This window comes from Macaca thibetana, chromosome X, assembly GCF_024542745.1.
Source record: "Macaca thibetana thibetana isolate TM-01 chromosome X, ASM2454274v1, whole genome shotgun sequence".
Classification (NCBI taxonomy): domain Eukaryota; kingdom Metazoa; phylum Chordata; class Mammalia; order Primates; family Cercopithecidae; genus Macaca; species Macaca thibetana.
In genome coordinates, this window is record NC_065598.1 from 81991441 (window position 1) to 82008120 (window position 16680).

General features: G+C 36.7%; 1 protein-coding gene across 3 annotated transcripts in view; it reads right to left on the reverse strand.

The window, feature by feature from the left end:
- Positions 1 to 4297: 4297 nt before the first annotated feature.
- The window catches only part of CHM (CHM Rab escort protein), a 190924-nt gene continuing 178541 nt past the window's right edge, over positions 4298 to 16680 (reverse strand). For all 3 annotated transcript variants that reach the window (XM_050776351.1, XM_050776352.1, XM_050776353.1), the window contains exons 14-15: positions 15953 to 16113; positions 4298 to 7998 (exon numbers count right to left, since the gene is read on the reverse strand). In XM_050776351.1, coding sequence (XP_050632308.1) covers positions 7807 to 7998; positions 15953 to 16113 — 353 coding nt within the window. In that variant the 3' untranslated portion in view covers positions 4298 to 7806. The remainder of the gene's footprint in view (positions 7999 to 15952; positions 16114 to 16680) is intronic.

Here is a 16680-nt window from a genome sequence, read left to right on the forward strand (position 1 = left end):
CAATGGGAGTTCCTTCACATTGGTTCTGATGTTCTTTTGACATGACACCAGTAGCCTTTGCCAATTTTCTAGCTAGAAAATATATATTTTTAGAATGAAGTAACTGCATCTTGAGTTTATATTGATTTTTTTTTTGGGGGGGGGTTTAACTGAAATGGAAACACTGCACATATTTAATCTGTACAATTTGATGAGTTTGAACATATGCATACATTGATCTGATTCAAATTAAAGAGGACAGGGTTTTTACTTATTTTTGTTTTTATATTATTTTCTTGTTCTAGAAAATGTTAATAATTCCATCAATGTTATCTTTCACAATAAATATTAGCACTACCATCAAGTCCACTCAATAAAGTTTAAGATTTCTTTGTGTTCTCTACCCATCTCCATATCTTACAATATATAGTTAAACACTATGCTTGTATTAGTCCACTTCTGCATTGCTACAAAGAAATGCCTGAGACTGGGCAATTTATAAAGAAAACAGGTTTTATCGTTTCACAGTTCTGCAGGCTGTACAGGAAGCATGATGCTAGAATCTACTTGGCTTTTGGGGAGGCCTCAGGGAACTTACAATCATGGTGAAAGCAGAAGCAAAAGAGATCTTTTAAATGACCAGGTCTCGTGAGAATTCACTCTCTATCGTGAGGTGAGTGCCAAGAGGACTGTACTAAACTATTCATGAGACATATGCCCTTATGATCCAATCACTTCCCACTAGGCCCCATCTCCGACATCAGGGATTACAATTCAACATAAGATTTGGGTGGCAACATAGATCCAGACCATACCAATGCTTTAAAGTCACTTAATTCTACATATAGTTATGCCAACAACTCAATACATGGTTATTAATGGTTTCAAATTTTATGGATTGCTTTTAGTTTGAAAGTCAAAACTATAAAACAAGGTAAAAGGAGGTCTAGCTTCCATTCCTTCACCCTGCCTCCTCCCTTTCACAATAGGTGACTATTTAAATATGTGTTTTGGAATGCCCCTTTCTTACACAAAATGAAGATATACACGCACCTTTGTGTGTATTCTTCTGTCACTTATAAGTATATTCTGGTGATCACATAAGTAGTAGTTTCCTAATTCCATCTTACAACTACATAGTACTCCACTGTAAGAGATGAATCATAGTTTATGTAACTAGTCACCCATTGATTATTACCTTTCCTATCTGAACTGCACTTTATAAAACATCAATGTAACCCAAAGTTCGAAGTCACTATTTTTGGAGGTACCACATGCCACCTAAGAATTTGGTGGATTACTAAACAGATTCAAATTTTTAATACAACAATACATGAATACTTACTAGTTATAAAAAACTGAAAAACTAAAACAATTATGTAGAATTAAGCAGGTGGATCACGAGTTCAGGAGATCGAGACCATCCTGGCTAACACGGTGAAAACCCGTCTCTACTAAAAATACAAAAAAATTAGCCGGGCACGATGGCAGACGCCTGTAGTCCCAGCTACTCAGGAGGCTGAGGCAGGAGAATGGCCTGAACCCAGAGGCGGAGCTTGCAGTGAGCTGAGATCGTGCCACTGCACTCCAGCCTGGGCGACAGAGCGAGACTCCGTCTCAAAAAAAAAAAAAAAGTCTTTTTGTTCTCCCCCTACAAATACTAATCTCTTCCCAACATAATCAGTTACCACTTTAGTATGCAAATTCCTAAAAATTTCCTATGATAGGCATACATATGTAATATACACAGGGATTTTATTTTTACACATATATACTTACCATTCTGAGACTTGGTTTTTAAACATGTTGGAGATCTATTTCATACAGATGTACCTCATTTTTCGCAGCTGCATAGTATTCTATACTATTAAATGCATGTATTAACAATTCAAGTCAGTCTCCATTTAATGAACATATAGGTTATTTCCAAAATTAAATAAAACCACAAAGCTATAGTGTGGAACCTTGTATTTTGTGTACATGTACAAAACAGTCTATAAGCTAGGTTTTTAGAAATGAAAGCGTTTGGCCAAAGGTTATCTGCATTTAAAGTTTTGATAGGTTTTGATTTGCATTTCTGATGCCAAATAAATCATTCTACCAAAAAGACACATGTACTCATATATTCATCAATGTGCTATTCACAATAGCAAAGACCTGGAATCAATCCAGGTGCCCATCAATGGTAGACTGGATAAAGAAAATGTGGTACTTACACACCATGAAATGCTATGCAGCTGTAAAAACAAAAACAAAAACAAAAACAAAACAAAAAAAGAGATCATGGCCTTTGCAGCAATGTGGATGGAGATGGAGGCCATAATCCTAAACAAATGCAGGAACAGAAAACCAAAATACAGCATGTTCTCACTTGTAAGTGGGAGCTAAACACTGATCACATGTAGACATCAACATGGTAATAATAGACAATGCAGCCTACTAGGGGAGGGAGGGAGAGAGGGAGGGGGACATGCATTGTAAAACTACTTCGTGGGTACTATGTTATCTGGGTGATGGGATTCATATCCCAAACCTTAGTATCATGCAATATTCCCATGTAATACTCCTTCATATGTACTGCCTGAAGATAAAGGTGGCAATGAAAAAATTTGTAAATATCAAAAATAATGTCATTTTAATAATCTGCAAAAAAAAAAAAAAGTTTTGACAGGTTCTGCCAAATTGCCCTTTGAATACGCTGTAACCTATTTATGTACTTTCTTATTCACATGTAAGAGTGTCTTTTCCCCTACGTCCTTACCACTCTGGCTATTATCAGTATTTGGGATTCTGCCAACCTGATAAGCAAAATATATCCCCTGGGTTTGTCTGCATTTCCTTGATTGTTATGAGACTGGATCCTATTATATGGCTTTAAAATGTTAATTTCCAGAACTTTCAGGATAGTATTAACATATTAAAATGTGATTTCAACACAACCCTGGGCAAAATTATTTTACTTTTAAAAATAAGAGAAAAAAAAGCTATGTTAATAGTACACATAGAGCAGTAGTTTCTAACATATTTTAGAAATGGAAATAGAAAATTAAGTGCTAGCATTTCATATTTCCAAGCTCTGGAGAAAATACTCTGCTAAGCTGGTACACTCATTCCATTTTTTCCCCCCACACATAAAAATCCTAAATAGGACAATTCATTGAGGCTTCTAGATCAGCTACAGTGTCCACCTCTAAAGAATGTTTCTTTTGGGGTCGACTGTCTCATTGACAGGAGGAAGATTTGCACATGCAAGTCCTATTAACATTAATAGGAGTTACAAGCATAAATCCCCCTGCAACGATAGACCAAAAAGACCCTACAGTCTACCAGGATCCAGGTTCTAATGATTACCTGTCATACTGTCCTAGGAGTCATCATCAGAAAGAGCAGACGTGGCAACTTACACCACAAGGGTATCTCATTGCAGCCCCAAAGCTAAATTGTGCATCAATGGAAAGAAAAGTGGCCTTCAAAATGTGACTTGGGATACTAAGTGTTAAATCACTTAACCAGTATTTTTAAACAGCCATCATTAAAGAAAATTCAAACATCTGGAACCATTTTTTTTTTTTTAAAGTGTGAATATTGTATGAGTTTCAAGGTGCTTGAAGGATAATACAGCATTTATTTAAAAATTCAATTAATCTTATCTTTCTTAAAATTGATTAATTAATAATCTCACAGATAAACCGCCAGTTTTGAGAGTCTTGTTATCTTTTTAATGTCTCCTTACTGAGGAACTTTAGAAACTACTTGAAATTGACAAAAAGTGTCAGTCTGCTTTATTTGACTCAATAGCAAATCATAGTTTATTGAATAATTTCTGCATAAAAAGAACACCAGCAGTCTCTTGTCTGTTGCAAATGAGTTGCTGGGGACTCAAACCCCTTAAAGAAAAACATTTCAGGTTCTCATTTACCAAGCAGATATGAAACACCTTTCAGATTCTCATCATGTAAGTGAGATGTGAAACCAGTCTGCAGGCAATCAATATACTATAAATTCATAGCCCATGCTGCACAGCCTCTAGAGCACTGATTCCAAACAGAAAAAGGTCTCATTCACCTTTGTTTGATATTGGCACTAATGTTGGCATCTAGAACAGTTTGCAAAGTAACTCACGCCCTATATTATTTCATTGCCTTTCTCACAAACTTAACACAGTTGGCAGATGCCTAAAAACAAAACCAAATATACAGCTTGACAATTAACTATTTACATACTAGACTAATATTAAAACATAAATCAGGTTAAAGGCAATCTTCAACTTCTTGGCATATATAAAAGATGTAAGTACTACAAAATATGACACCATGCCTGAAAAGGATTTAAAAGTCTTTATTTCCTTTGAAAACTTACTGTTAAAGTGTACACTTTATGAATAATCATATATTCATGCTTTTTGAAATACATATAATAAAATTAACTGAGTAAAAGATGAATTCTTCAATATCAATAGCAGTAAATAACTTATTTGCAAGAAAATTATTACAATTCCTGATGTAAAGAATCACCAACCACTATTTAGCAATTAAATTTCAACACATTTTTTGGGAACTCTTTAGGACTTTAGACAAAGGCTACTAAGGCTGCCAATCCAGGTAACTATGGCAGTGACAGAAGTCAATCATTAATACTGCCATTATTTTAGACAAAGGGCTGACAATCTCAAAAACTAGTTCTAGAAATTATCATCAATGTGACTATTTTAATATGGACAAATACATATTATGGGAGGTAGGGAAATTGTTATTCCATTTTCCTATAGAAAAATATATAAATTGACCTTTTATATATACACAGGTATGTATACACATACAGTGTATGTTTTTCTGAGCAGGCACACCACTAGGAAAAAATACAACAGCAACATAAGGATTAGGTATTGGTTCTCATACTGCTCACTAAACTGAATGGTATTATCATTTTTGGTTAATAAGAAGCATGCATAACTAAAAAGTTTAAATATATGAATCAAAATTCTTTAATAGCATTTTTTGAAATTTTAAATTAGCTACTGAAAATTTTCCACTATGTACAATATATTAATTTTATTAATATGACTTCAAGTTTAAGGTTTTAAAACAAAACCAAAAGATTTTTCTTTTAGATTTAAAACTATAAGAACAAATATTTATTTGCAGTAATTAGGATAGCTAAAAAGAAAGCTCTAAGAATAATTTCTGTTACATTTTGAGGCAACAGGTAATATCTAAAGTTCTTAAAGTCTTTTATCAGTCATATGATATTTTAATCATCATGAATCATGTTCAGGAACTTTTAAACATTTCAATCGTATTTAATAAATGACCTGAAAGAGAGATTCTGATGCTGGCTAATGGATGAAACAGGGTACAATAATGGACCACAAACTATCTCCTCCATTGTTCTACACATAGGCGGCTGTAGTAAGGCCAATAGAATTTTTGTGGTTATTCTAGGCCTACCCTGATTGTCTGTTTACATGAATGTGCATACTGCATTCAAGTGGCCTTAACTCTAAGACCGTAACAGTACAATATCTTTATTGGCAGAATTTACTGCAATTGTACTCAGACTCAATCGTCTCATCTACTGGAACCTTTTATAATATATTGCTGATATTCAGGGGCAAGGCCAATACCCGGTACATTAATAGCTATGTATTAAGACATTGAGTGCATATGCCCCAGCTGGGTTTCAGGAAACATGATTTGATATAAGAAAAATCGAATCCCTGTGACAAAGTAGGTTATAATGTGATCCTACTGTCCCTGATTTATGTGACATTATAAAAGGGGAAGCGAAGGAAAGGGGACTAAAGAGATGGGGAGGGGCTGTACACTGGGAGGTAGGGATAGGAGCAGCCTGAGAGGCTAGTAAGTTAAGTTCTTCCATTATTCTGGCTTGAACTACATCTGCAGTGGGTAGAAAGGTGAGGCAAGAGCTACGTTCCTTGGTTCTTTCCATTTCCCATGAATCTGTGACCTGTCACAGCTGGCTTCCTTTAAGAACATCTCTGAAACCTGGTGAGGTCAGGGACCAGCTGCAGTTGAAGTACGTAAGAACTATGTACTTTACATTGGAGCCATGGCTTCCTGACAGACAATATAGGCCAGATCTTGTGGGAAAAAACCCAAAAAAACAAAAAAACTAAGAGTGTATTTGTTTGTTTATTTACAGGCAATTGTAAGTCTAAACTATTACTTAAAGTAGACCATCAGAGCTTGGCCATTTGAGAAAATTTAAATACAGGCAACGTCACTGTAGCTTGGTTTGCTGCCTATGTACAGCCCTAACTTCTTTTTTTTTTTGAGACAGAGTCTTGCTCTGTCACCCAGGCTGGAGTGCAGTGGCACAATCTTGGCTCACTGCAACCTCCGCCTCCCTGGTTCAAGTGAGTCTCCTATCTCAGCCTCCAAAGTAGTTGAGATTACAGGTGCCCGCTATCACACCCAGCTAAAATTTTGTATTTTTAGTAGAGATGGGGTTTCTTCATGTTGGCCAGGCTGGTCTTAAACTCCTGACCTCAAGTGATCTGCCCGTCTCAGCCTCCCAAAGTGCTGGGATTAGAGGCAACCCTAACATTTTTATGTAGAGTGTATTTTAGGGCTTGCCAACTGTCATACACAATTTGGAGCCCTTGGTGGTTGCAGGTTTACCTACCAGAAAAGGAATATTAACAATTTATAGAGTGTTTTCCTTAGTAATATTTCAAAACCACAATTCTACTTGTTACTATTTTTACTGGTCTGTATGTAAGAATATAAAATACTAATTTTAAAAAGAAATTTTCATTTAAAAAGCTTAATGCAATAAAAATGCTGTGATCTATTTCGTTTGTTGACTGACAACAAGCAATTATTTCCTGCATGAGACTTCTGAGATTCATCAAGTCAATGGGAAAATTCTAAAACGATTTTCTTCTGGCAAACCCATTCTAAACATGGCATTGCATTGGTCTTCATAATCATTCTCATACAGTAGGCATAGTAATACTATTTGCACTTTATATATGGAGAAACGTAGGCTCAGAAATTAAACAATTTACCACATATCATCAGAAGGACAGCCAGGATTAAATTAGGTCTGTAGACAATTAGCCTAATACTCTAGTTATTTGACAGACAGAACATCCAAATATCAATGAGCCTATCCACACATTTCCTTCCATTCTTTCACTTCTTCATTATTGACCTTTCCCAATATGTAAATAATTTACAAACAAATATCACTACTGATACTAAAAAACACTACTGACTTGTTCTTAACAATGTCTAAACACCTTTGTATTAGCATTTTCAATGCTTCTCAACATAGAAAGCAAAACAAAACAAAACAAACCTGTATTCTAAATACAGGCTTCTATCTAGATCATGATACTTTAGTTTTTCTATATGTTTTTATCATTATGTTATGATGCTCTTGTCCATAAAGAAAATATAATTCAAATAACCAAAGAAAATATGTGAGCTGGTTCTGAAAATGTGGCTTTCAAACAAAGATCCATAGTGGTAAGCAAAATTGTCCTAAGACCACGGAATTATTAACAATGCATAGGATCACTTTCATATCCACAGTTACATTCCTGAGAATCAATTGATTTATAATTTTCATCTGCTAGTCACACAAGTTTGGTATTCAAAATGAGCAAGTCAATGTGCTTTGTAAGTGTTGTGTGTTCTTGTAACGTCCTCTATAAGGAAAATCCCCTTTTGGATTTCTATTACCTATTTTGCCTTATAATTGCTGTTGCTTTCTAACATTTTTCAAACAGTCCTTCTATCAAGTAGACTCTGAGACCAGTAGAAATTTCCAAAGTTGGGTATCCAGTTCGGTGTATATCCATTATTCAGAGGACTCCTCTAGGTTTCCAAGGTTTGTGCTTTCCTTGAAAGTCTCTGAGTTAGCCTCTGGTATGGCACTGGATTCTGAAGCCTCTGGCTGTAAACCGTCTCCATCAAGGACAATGTCTTCAGGATTTGGTGGAGGGGGACAGAAATCTTCACTGGGGCAGATTTCCTGGAAAAGTGTTTCAGCCTGGCCAAGGAAGAAAAGATAAATCGTTTTTGGAAATCGGTTTAAAATCTGTGTGCATTTCTGGCATTAACTAAAAACAATTAAGTGTTATCCTTAAAAATTTTCCTTAAGCAGGTTATAGTACTTTATCAGAATACATGAACTTCTATAAGTCTGTTTTCAGAATTCTGTGACTTCTCCCTTTAATTCTATACATGTATTCAGGTCAACACTTCAAGGATGGTAGTATCTCATCAGGTTCATTATCAAGTGTTCAGATTGTTGAGAACTGAAACACATTCATTCTACATATCGAAAGAAATACAATTGCCTTAATATTGCTTATATGATATCTCATAGAGACTTGATATGGTTTGGTTCTGAGTCCCCCCCGCCCAAATCTCATCTCAAATTATTATCCCCACATGTTAGGGGGCAATTAGATTATGGGGGTGACTGTTCCCATGTTGTTCTTGTGATAGTGAATTCTCACAAGATCTGATGGTTTAAAAGTATTTAGCAGTTCCCCCTTTTCTCTTTCTCCTGCCAGCAAGTAAGATGTGCCTTGCTTCCCCTTCACCCTCTGACATGATTATAACTCTCCTGAGGCCTTCCCAGCCATGTGATCTTGTGAGTTAATTAAACCTTTTTTGTTTACAAATTACCTAGTCTCAGGTAGTATCTTTACGGCAGTGTAAGAGACACTAACACAGAATTGGTACCAGGAGTGGGGTACTGCTAAAAGATAACCTGAAAATGTGGAAGTGACTTTGGAATTGTGTAACAGGCAGAGGTTAGAATCGTTTGGAGGGCTCAGAAGAAGAAAGGTAAATGTGGGAAAATTTGGAACTTTCTAGAGACTTGTTGAATGGTTTTGGCCAAAATGCTGATAGTGATATGGACAATGATGTCCAGGCTGAGGTGGCCTCAGATGGAGATGAGGAACTTCCTGGGAACTGGAGCAAAGGTGACTCTTGCTATGCTTTAGCGAAGAGACTAGTGGCATTTTGTCCCCACCCTAGAGATCTGTGAAACTTTGAAGTTAAGAAAGATGATTTAGGGTATGTGGCAGAAGAAATTTCTAAGCAGCAAAGCATTCAAGAGGTGACCGGGCTGCTTCTGAAAGCACTCAGTCATGTGTGTTCACAAAGAGATGGTCTGATATTGGAACTTACGTTTAAAAGGGAAGCAGAGCATGAAGGTTTGGAAAATTTGCAGCCTGACCACGTGGGAGAAAATAAAAACCCATTTTCTGGGGAGGAATTCATGCTGGCTACAGCAATTTGCATAAGCAATGATGAGCTAAATGTCAATAGACAAGACAATGGGGAAAATGTCTCCAGGGCATGTCAGAGATCTTCCCTAGGAGGGAAAAACGGTTTTGTGGGCTGGGTGGGCCCCACTGCTCTGTGCAGCCCTGGAACATGATAGCCTACATCCCAGCTGCTCCAGCTCCAGCCATGGCTAAAAGGAATAAAGGTACAGCTTGAGCTGTTGCTTCAGAGGGTGCAAGCCCCAAGTGTTGCCAGCTTCCATGTGATGTTGGGCCTGAGGGTGCACAAAAGACAAGAGCTGAAGTTTGGGAGCCTCTGCAGAGATTTCAGAGGATGTTAGGAAATGCCTAGATGGCCAGGCAGAAGTCTGCTGCAGGGGTAGAGCCCTCATGGAGAACTTCTGCTAGGGCAGTGCTGAAGGGAAATGTGGGCTTGGAGCCCCCACAAAGAGTCACCACTAGGGAACTGTTTAGTGGAGCTGTAAGAAGATGGCCACTGTCCTCTAGACCCCAGAATGGTAGATCCACTGACAGCTTGCCCCATGCACCTGGAAAAGTCACAGGCACTTAATGCCAGCCTGTGAAAGCAGGCACAGTGCCTATGCCCTGCAGAGCCACAGGGTTGGAACTGCCCAAGGCTGTGGGCATCTAGCCCTTGTATCGGCATGGCCTGGATGTGAGACTTGGAGTCAAAGGAGATTTTGGAGCTTTAAGATTTAATGACTGCCTGGCCGGGTTTTGGACTTGCATGGGGCCTATGGCCCCCTTGTTTTGTCCAATTTCTCCCATTTGGAATGGGGACATTTACCCAATGCCTATACTCCATTGTATCTTGGAAGTAACTAACTTGCTTTTGATTTTACAGGTTCATAGGGGGAAGGGACTTGACTTGTCTCAGATGAGACTTTGGACATAGACTTTTGAGTTAATGCTGGAATGAGTTTTAAGACTTTGGAGGGCTGTTGGGAAGGGATGATTGGTTTTGGAATGTGAAAAGGACATGAGACTTGGGGAGGGTCAGGGGCAGAATGATATGGTTTGGCTCTGTGTCCCCACCCGAATCTCATTTGCAATTGTAATCCACAAGTATTACGGAGGGACTGGGGAGAGGTGAATGGATTATGGGGGCAGTTTTCCCCATGCTGTTCTCGTGATAGTGACTTCTCACAAGATCTGATGGTTTAAAAGTGTTTGGCAGTTCCCTCTTCGCTTTCTCTCTCCTGCCACCATGTAAGACATGCCTTGCTTCCCCTTTGCCTTCCACCATGATTTTACATTTCCTTAGGCCTCCCCAGCTATGAGGAACTGTCAGTCAATTAAACCTCTTTTGTTTATAAATTACACAGTCTCAGATAGTATCTTTATAGCAGTGTGAGGACAGACTAATACAAGCCTATATATGATACTGGTACAGTCTAATTTAGCATATAGCAATTTTAACAAGTCACTGTTCAAATGAAGAAAACGCTTCACTGTTTGTTCAACTATTTGCTTTCTGACATAATTCCCATTTCCTGGACTTTAAGGACTACAGCACTTGTTTAAGCACATGAGTTTTGAAAAGATAGCCTCAGTAAAAATACTGGCTCTACGATTTAGCAGCTATGTGATTTGGGGAATGCTTACTCAATTTCTGAGCTTTGGCTTCCTTATCTATAAAATATCAGAGATTAAGCCAACATATATGGTAGCTATTTTCATTATTACTAATAATAACATAAGTAAAAATGTCAAGATTTAAGCTGAACTTATTAGTATGACAGGGTAACAGAATAAAAAAAACTTCAAGGGTATGTTTTTGGACACGCCAATTGCTATAGACAATTTCTTTGAAGTTTTTAAATACTTAATTGACAAAAATTATTTATATTCAAGGTGTACAAGGTCATTTGATATACACTGTGTAATTATTACCACAATTAAGTTAACACGTCCATCACTACCAATAGTTACCACTGTGTGTGTGTGTGTGTGTGTTTCTAGTAAGAATACTTAAAATCTGCTCTCTTGTCAAATTTGAATTGAAGAATTCTGTCATTTATGACAAGAAGAATGAACCCGGAGGACATTATGCTAAGTGAAATAAGCCAAGCACAGAAAGAAAAATACCATATGATCTCACTTATATGCAGAATCTAGAAAAGTTGAGGGTGGTTGCCAGGGGCTGGGGAGTGAAGAGCTGTTGGTTTAAGGGTATGAACTTTCAGTTATAAGTTCTCGGGATCTAATGTACAGCATGGTAACTATAGCTAACTGCAGTTTTTATTGTGGCTATCTGGAAATTAAACATTACAGATGCCTATCTTTGCTCTCCATCCCGGGAACTCACCATACTCCTTTGCTAGAAACACAGTCCCTGTAGAAGCGGGATCTAGGTCAGACAAAGCCATTACCTCATACTTCCGTTCCCCTAATGGTCTTTTTTGTCTTACATCTTTATCTTTACTATCTGTAAAAGTTCTCCCTCCCTTTTACACTTGGCATGCAAACAATCATCAAATTCTATCAATTTTATCTTCTATCTCTTAACTTCATCTGCTCCTTCCCCACTGACATAGCCCAGACATGCACCATCTTTCAACCAGACAACTACAATAGCCTCGGAATTGAACTGGTCTCCTTGCCTCTAGAGTCCGCCCATATAATCCATCTCCATGCCACCCTCAGATGGGTCTATGGAAAATAAAATTCTGTTTATTCAACTTTTGGCTTAAAATTCTTCAATGACTCCCCATCACCAATAGGATAAAATCCAAGATCCCTACTATAGAAAATAAAACCCTTCAGGCCTAACTTCTCTGATCTTATCAAATACCACTTCATCTAGCCTGCATCTCTCAGACTTCTTGATTTACTAATACCTGTTTATTTGTATGAAACAATACACCATACTTATTTTTTACATACTGGGCTGGTACCAATGTTATTCTTTACACCCAGAATGTTTCAATTCTACTGTCTTTGATTTAGAAGGAGAATTACTACTCATCTATTATACCCCTCTCTGTAAGGTTCTCTGACTCCGAGATTGGGCTCATTGCTCCTCTATATTATTTCTAGACTTTGGATGTATTAGTACATATAGCACACTACACTGTCATTTGTTTACATGCTTTTCTCCTTTACCTGACAGTGATTCCTCCAGGATGACAAACACTTTTAGTCAACTCGATCCTTAGTGCCTTGGCATAAAATAGAATGTCAGTAACATTTAATACAAATACTAAGTATAAATATTATAATAATAATAATAATAATTACTATAAATTCTTTTACTTCTATGCCAATTCCTCTGTGTTTGACACCTTGTCTCCCTTTTGCCTCCTTCCCACAGAATAGCTTTTACCCTTAACTCCAATCTCTGTGGCTGGATCCCACACCATATGCTTCCATACATCTTGTCATGCACCACCCGCCTCCTAAGATTAGCACCAGTTGCCAGTTGCCACACCACTCTTCTTTGTGTTCTACCTGCTTATGAAACTCCCACCTTTAGCCCATCTGCCCTGGCCCTTGTTGATGCCAATTTCCTATAGCCGGACTCCAGTCCTTCCCAAATCTCTCCTCTCTCTAACTGCTGGAACCTCTTAGGGTCAACTGCCATGCTCTGGAAAGTGTATCTAATGCTTCTTGGTCTGCTGCATTTTGTTTGCCAACTAAACCTAGTTCTAAGCACAGAATAGTTAATTGGCAACTTTTCATCCTCTTCACCTTTAAGCCAGAAGTTAGCTCAAAGGGTAAAAAATTTCAGGTGGTTAAAAAATTGGAAAGTGCTAATTATATTGTAACTTGGTGTGCTCACACTGGGATGTACGGATAGAACAAAGTGAATTATTTAAAATATTTATAAGTTTAGTTAACATACATCAACACAAAACAAAAATAAACATTTCATTAATATAGTACTTTAATGTTTTTAGGATGTAGGCCTACTCATAAGCTGAAAGTAGCATATAACACTCACTGGGTGAGTGTACAAGCACTGGGATCCAAAGGAGTTGAGTTTAATTCTTGGCTCAAGAACTTACTAGCTATGTGACCTCTGGACAAGTTATTTAGCCCCTTTAGGATGTAGCTTCCTTATCTATAAATGGGGATATCACAAATACTTATCTTGCAAGATTGTTTTGAGGACAAAATAAGATAATATATATGAGATGCCAAGGATAGAATCTGACACATAGAAAGTGCTCAAATGAATGGCAGCTACAGAAAATATGACATCTAAAATTGCCCTCTCTCTCTCAAAGGCATGAGAAAAGAAATGGTACTACAGTATGTGAACAACCTGATAGTTCAATCTATACAGCTAGCTCTCAACTTAATAATGGGCTGTGTATCAAACGTCGTAAGTGACTGGCTAATCTGTCCATAAAACCATGTTCTAAATGGAGGTTAGGTTGCCAGTCCAGCCCAACATCAGCCAATTTAACTCATTTTATACTTGAAGTAAAATACAAAGAGTATGGTACTATTTATTCTTGTTCCCATGGTAGTGACATCTCCTAGAGGGTGGGGCTCCTGAAGGAGTGAGCCATCAATGTCTTGGGAATGAGGACTATGGAACTGTCCATCAGTATGTTTGGGTAAATGGTACACAACATCTGCCAAGAAAAAGAGATATCTCAGATGTCAGTTTCAGACAAATAAAAACAAATCTGAAGCAACATAAAATACAAAAATGAGCAAGTCATAGAAAGAATCGCAACTATCACTTAGGTTGGTTTTGTGGTGACAATAGAGAATGTCTTGGAGGCCAGGACAAACAATTTGAACTTGGGGGTATTATAGACATATCACTTTATGTTTTTGGTGCATCTTCAAATCACAAATAGTTCCCTATGAACACAAGAGTGTCAAGTTTACATTACTCAACCTCTATACATTTTACAAATAAGAAAAGATGTCACCTTGCCAACTGGTAAAATGAAATATTTCATTTGTTTTTTTAAAATAAAGAAATCTGCATGGGCTTGTGTTGTCTACATAAGCAAAGTCTAGGTGATATTCTGAGAGCCTTTATGGATAATCTTCATTTGGAAAATACCAATCACCAGAAATCGCCAATTAGTGATTGACATAATTACAGGCTGATACACAGGAATTAGCATGCAGTTTATCTGAATACACAAGCTATTTATAAATATTGTCAATGCTCTTTAAAAGTAGGCATCATAATATTTCCCCCAAAATTGATGAGACTAAAAGCTATACAACAAATTTAAAACTGCTTACATTTAATAGCATATATTAATTAGTACCAAAATTAGCACTGTACTGTTTTCTACTGTTACAGCATGTTACCTCTGAAGATTATCTTCTTGAGAAGCAAATGACCTCATGATAAAATTATCCCTCAATTATAATCTTCTAGCATGCAGTTCGGATGTTTAAAATACATTAGTACTTGTATTATAAGCCCTTACTTAAATTTTTTTGGTTAAAAAATATTAAAGTTCATTCAGGGATAAAAATGACCTAAGCTACCTTGCTAAAAACTTGTTGGCAATTTCTACTTGCAAAAAATTAGAACATCAAAGTAAAAATGACTTGATCATTTCAAGCTATAAATGCAGATCTTCAGCCATCTTGGGTTCTTACTAAACTAATAGAATGAATGATGGATGAGAGATGGATGTGACTTTCTGCTTTTGTTTGGTGTCACTGGCTGAATATAATTATACAGGATCACCATCAGGCACTGAAGAAAATAAACAAGAATTCCAGAAAAAAACTGCAGATGTTTGTATATTCATCATAGACATAGCTTTGCTACCACGACTCAAAATTAGATTACAGGCTCAACCAGGACATTTGCTACTATAAGATCCTTGCCACTGGTAGGAACGAAAGTTCCATCTGTGGTCTTAGAACAATGTTAAATTACCCATTTATTGACTTAATGGACAGATGTGCCAGTTCTACCTGTGCAAAATTTAGAAATGTATCATCAAAAAATATTTTCTGTTTTTTTCGTCCTGTCCAGGGCAAAGAAGTATATTTATATATACATATCAATATTCAGCTTAATGGAATCATGGCTCACTTTTAGCAGCTTGTATCAGTCTGTGCCTCTTCATAGCCCTGACCAGGATGGCTATCACAAACTTCCACCTTACTTTACAACAGACCTCAGCATCAGTAATGGTAGCTCTTGGGACATGAACTTGTGTCAAAACATTAATGGAATCATGTTAACTATGTAAAACTATGCTATAACTTCTTTTCTATGATTAAAAAAATGCATTAAGACTACTGTAAAATTAATTTTATATGACTTACTAGTTACAACCTTCTTGAAATGACTGTTTATCAAGAAAAATAATTTATGTATTTCAAAATAATATACCAATGGTTCAACTGTTTAAATCAGAAACAATGTTTCTTTAGAATACTGGCATTATAAATTCTTATTTATGAATATGTATTTTTAGCATCTTCTATCCTTATTCCCACAATGGAACTCATAAAAAAATCTCTGTAATTCAACATTTTATTCAAGAAAGTGAAAATACCTGATCCTGTATTTAAAGTATACTTAAAGTAGCTTTGTAGAAGCTACATAGAAAAAACTTTTAGGGCAAATTACAGAAATGGTATTGAGAGATGCTTTTCTAGACTTTTTTCTCCTCCCAGAGGAAAAAATATTTCCCAACCACACAAACATCCTAACACAAAACTGAGAAACATCAACAGCCTTACCTGTTTGACTGCATTATCATTTCCTAAACCACAATCTGGGCCAGAGCAGACATACACGTTGGATGGTAAATCTTTATAACAGCTCCTGCTGATGTCTGACGAATCTCTCATATTGAAGTAAAGTGCCCAGAGAATTCTTGGCTTTTCTACTTGTTCATTTTCTAAACATATAAATAAATTTTATTTACATTCTAAAATACAATATGCTTGTCAATTACTACACTGTGTAGCCTATTACCGATTAAGCCATGACTAGACATTGTAGTAAATCAGAGCTTTGTATGTAAACAATCAGTAAACTTGCATCTACACACGATTTTGATGAGTAAGTTAATTAGATTTTACTCCAATCGTGCTCTTTTGGACTTCTATTACTTCTCACTAGTATCAAAGGGTTTATGATCACATTCATGCTTAAATTTTCCCTATAAAGACAGAAGACAACATAAATTGATTTCCTTATGTTTCAAATGGACAAACCAACTTGATAAACTATATAGTAATTCAATAGTATATACACATGAAATGTCTAGGGTAAGCAGGAAGTGGGTCAGTAGGTTACCTAGGGCTGAAGGAAACTGGGGGCAAATGGGAGGTGATCACTAATTGGTATGACGTTTCTTTTGGGGGTGATAGAAATGTTCTAAAACTGATGGTGGTGATGTTTGGACAATTCTATAAATATACTAAGAAACACTGAATTGCACACTTCAAAAGGGTGGATCATA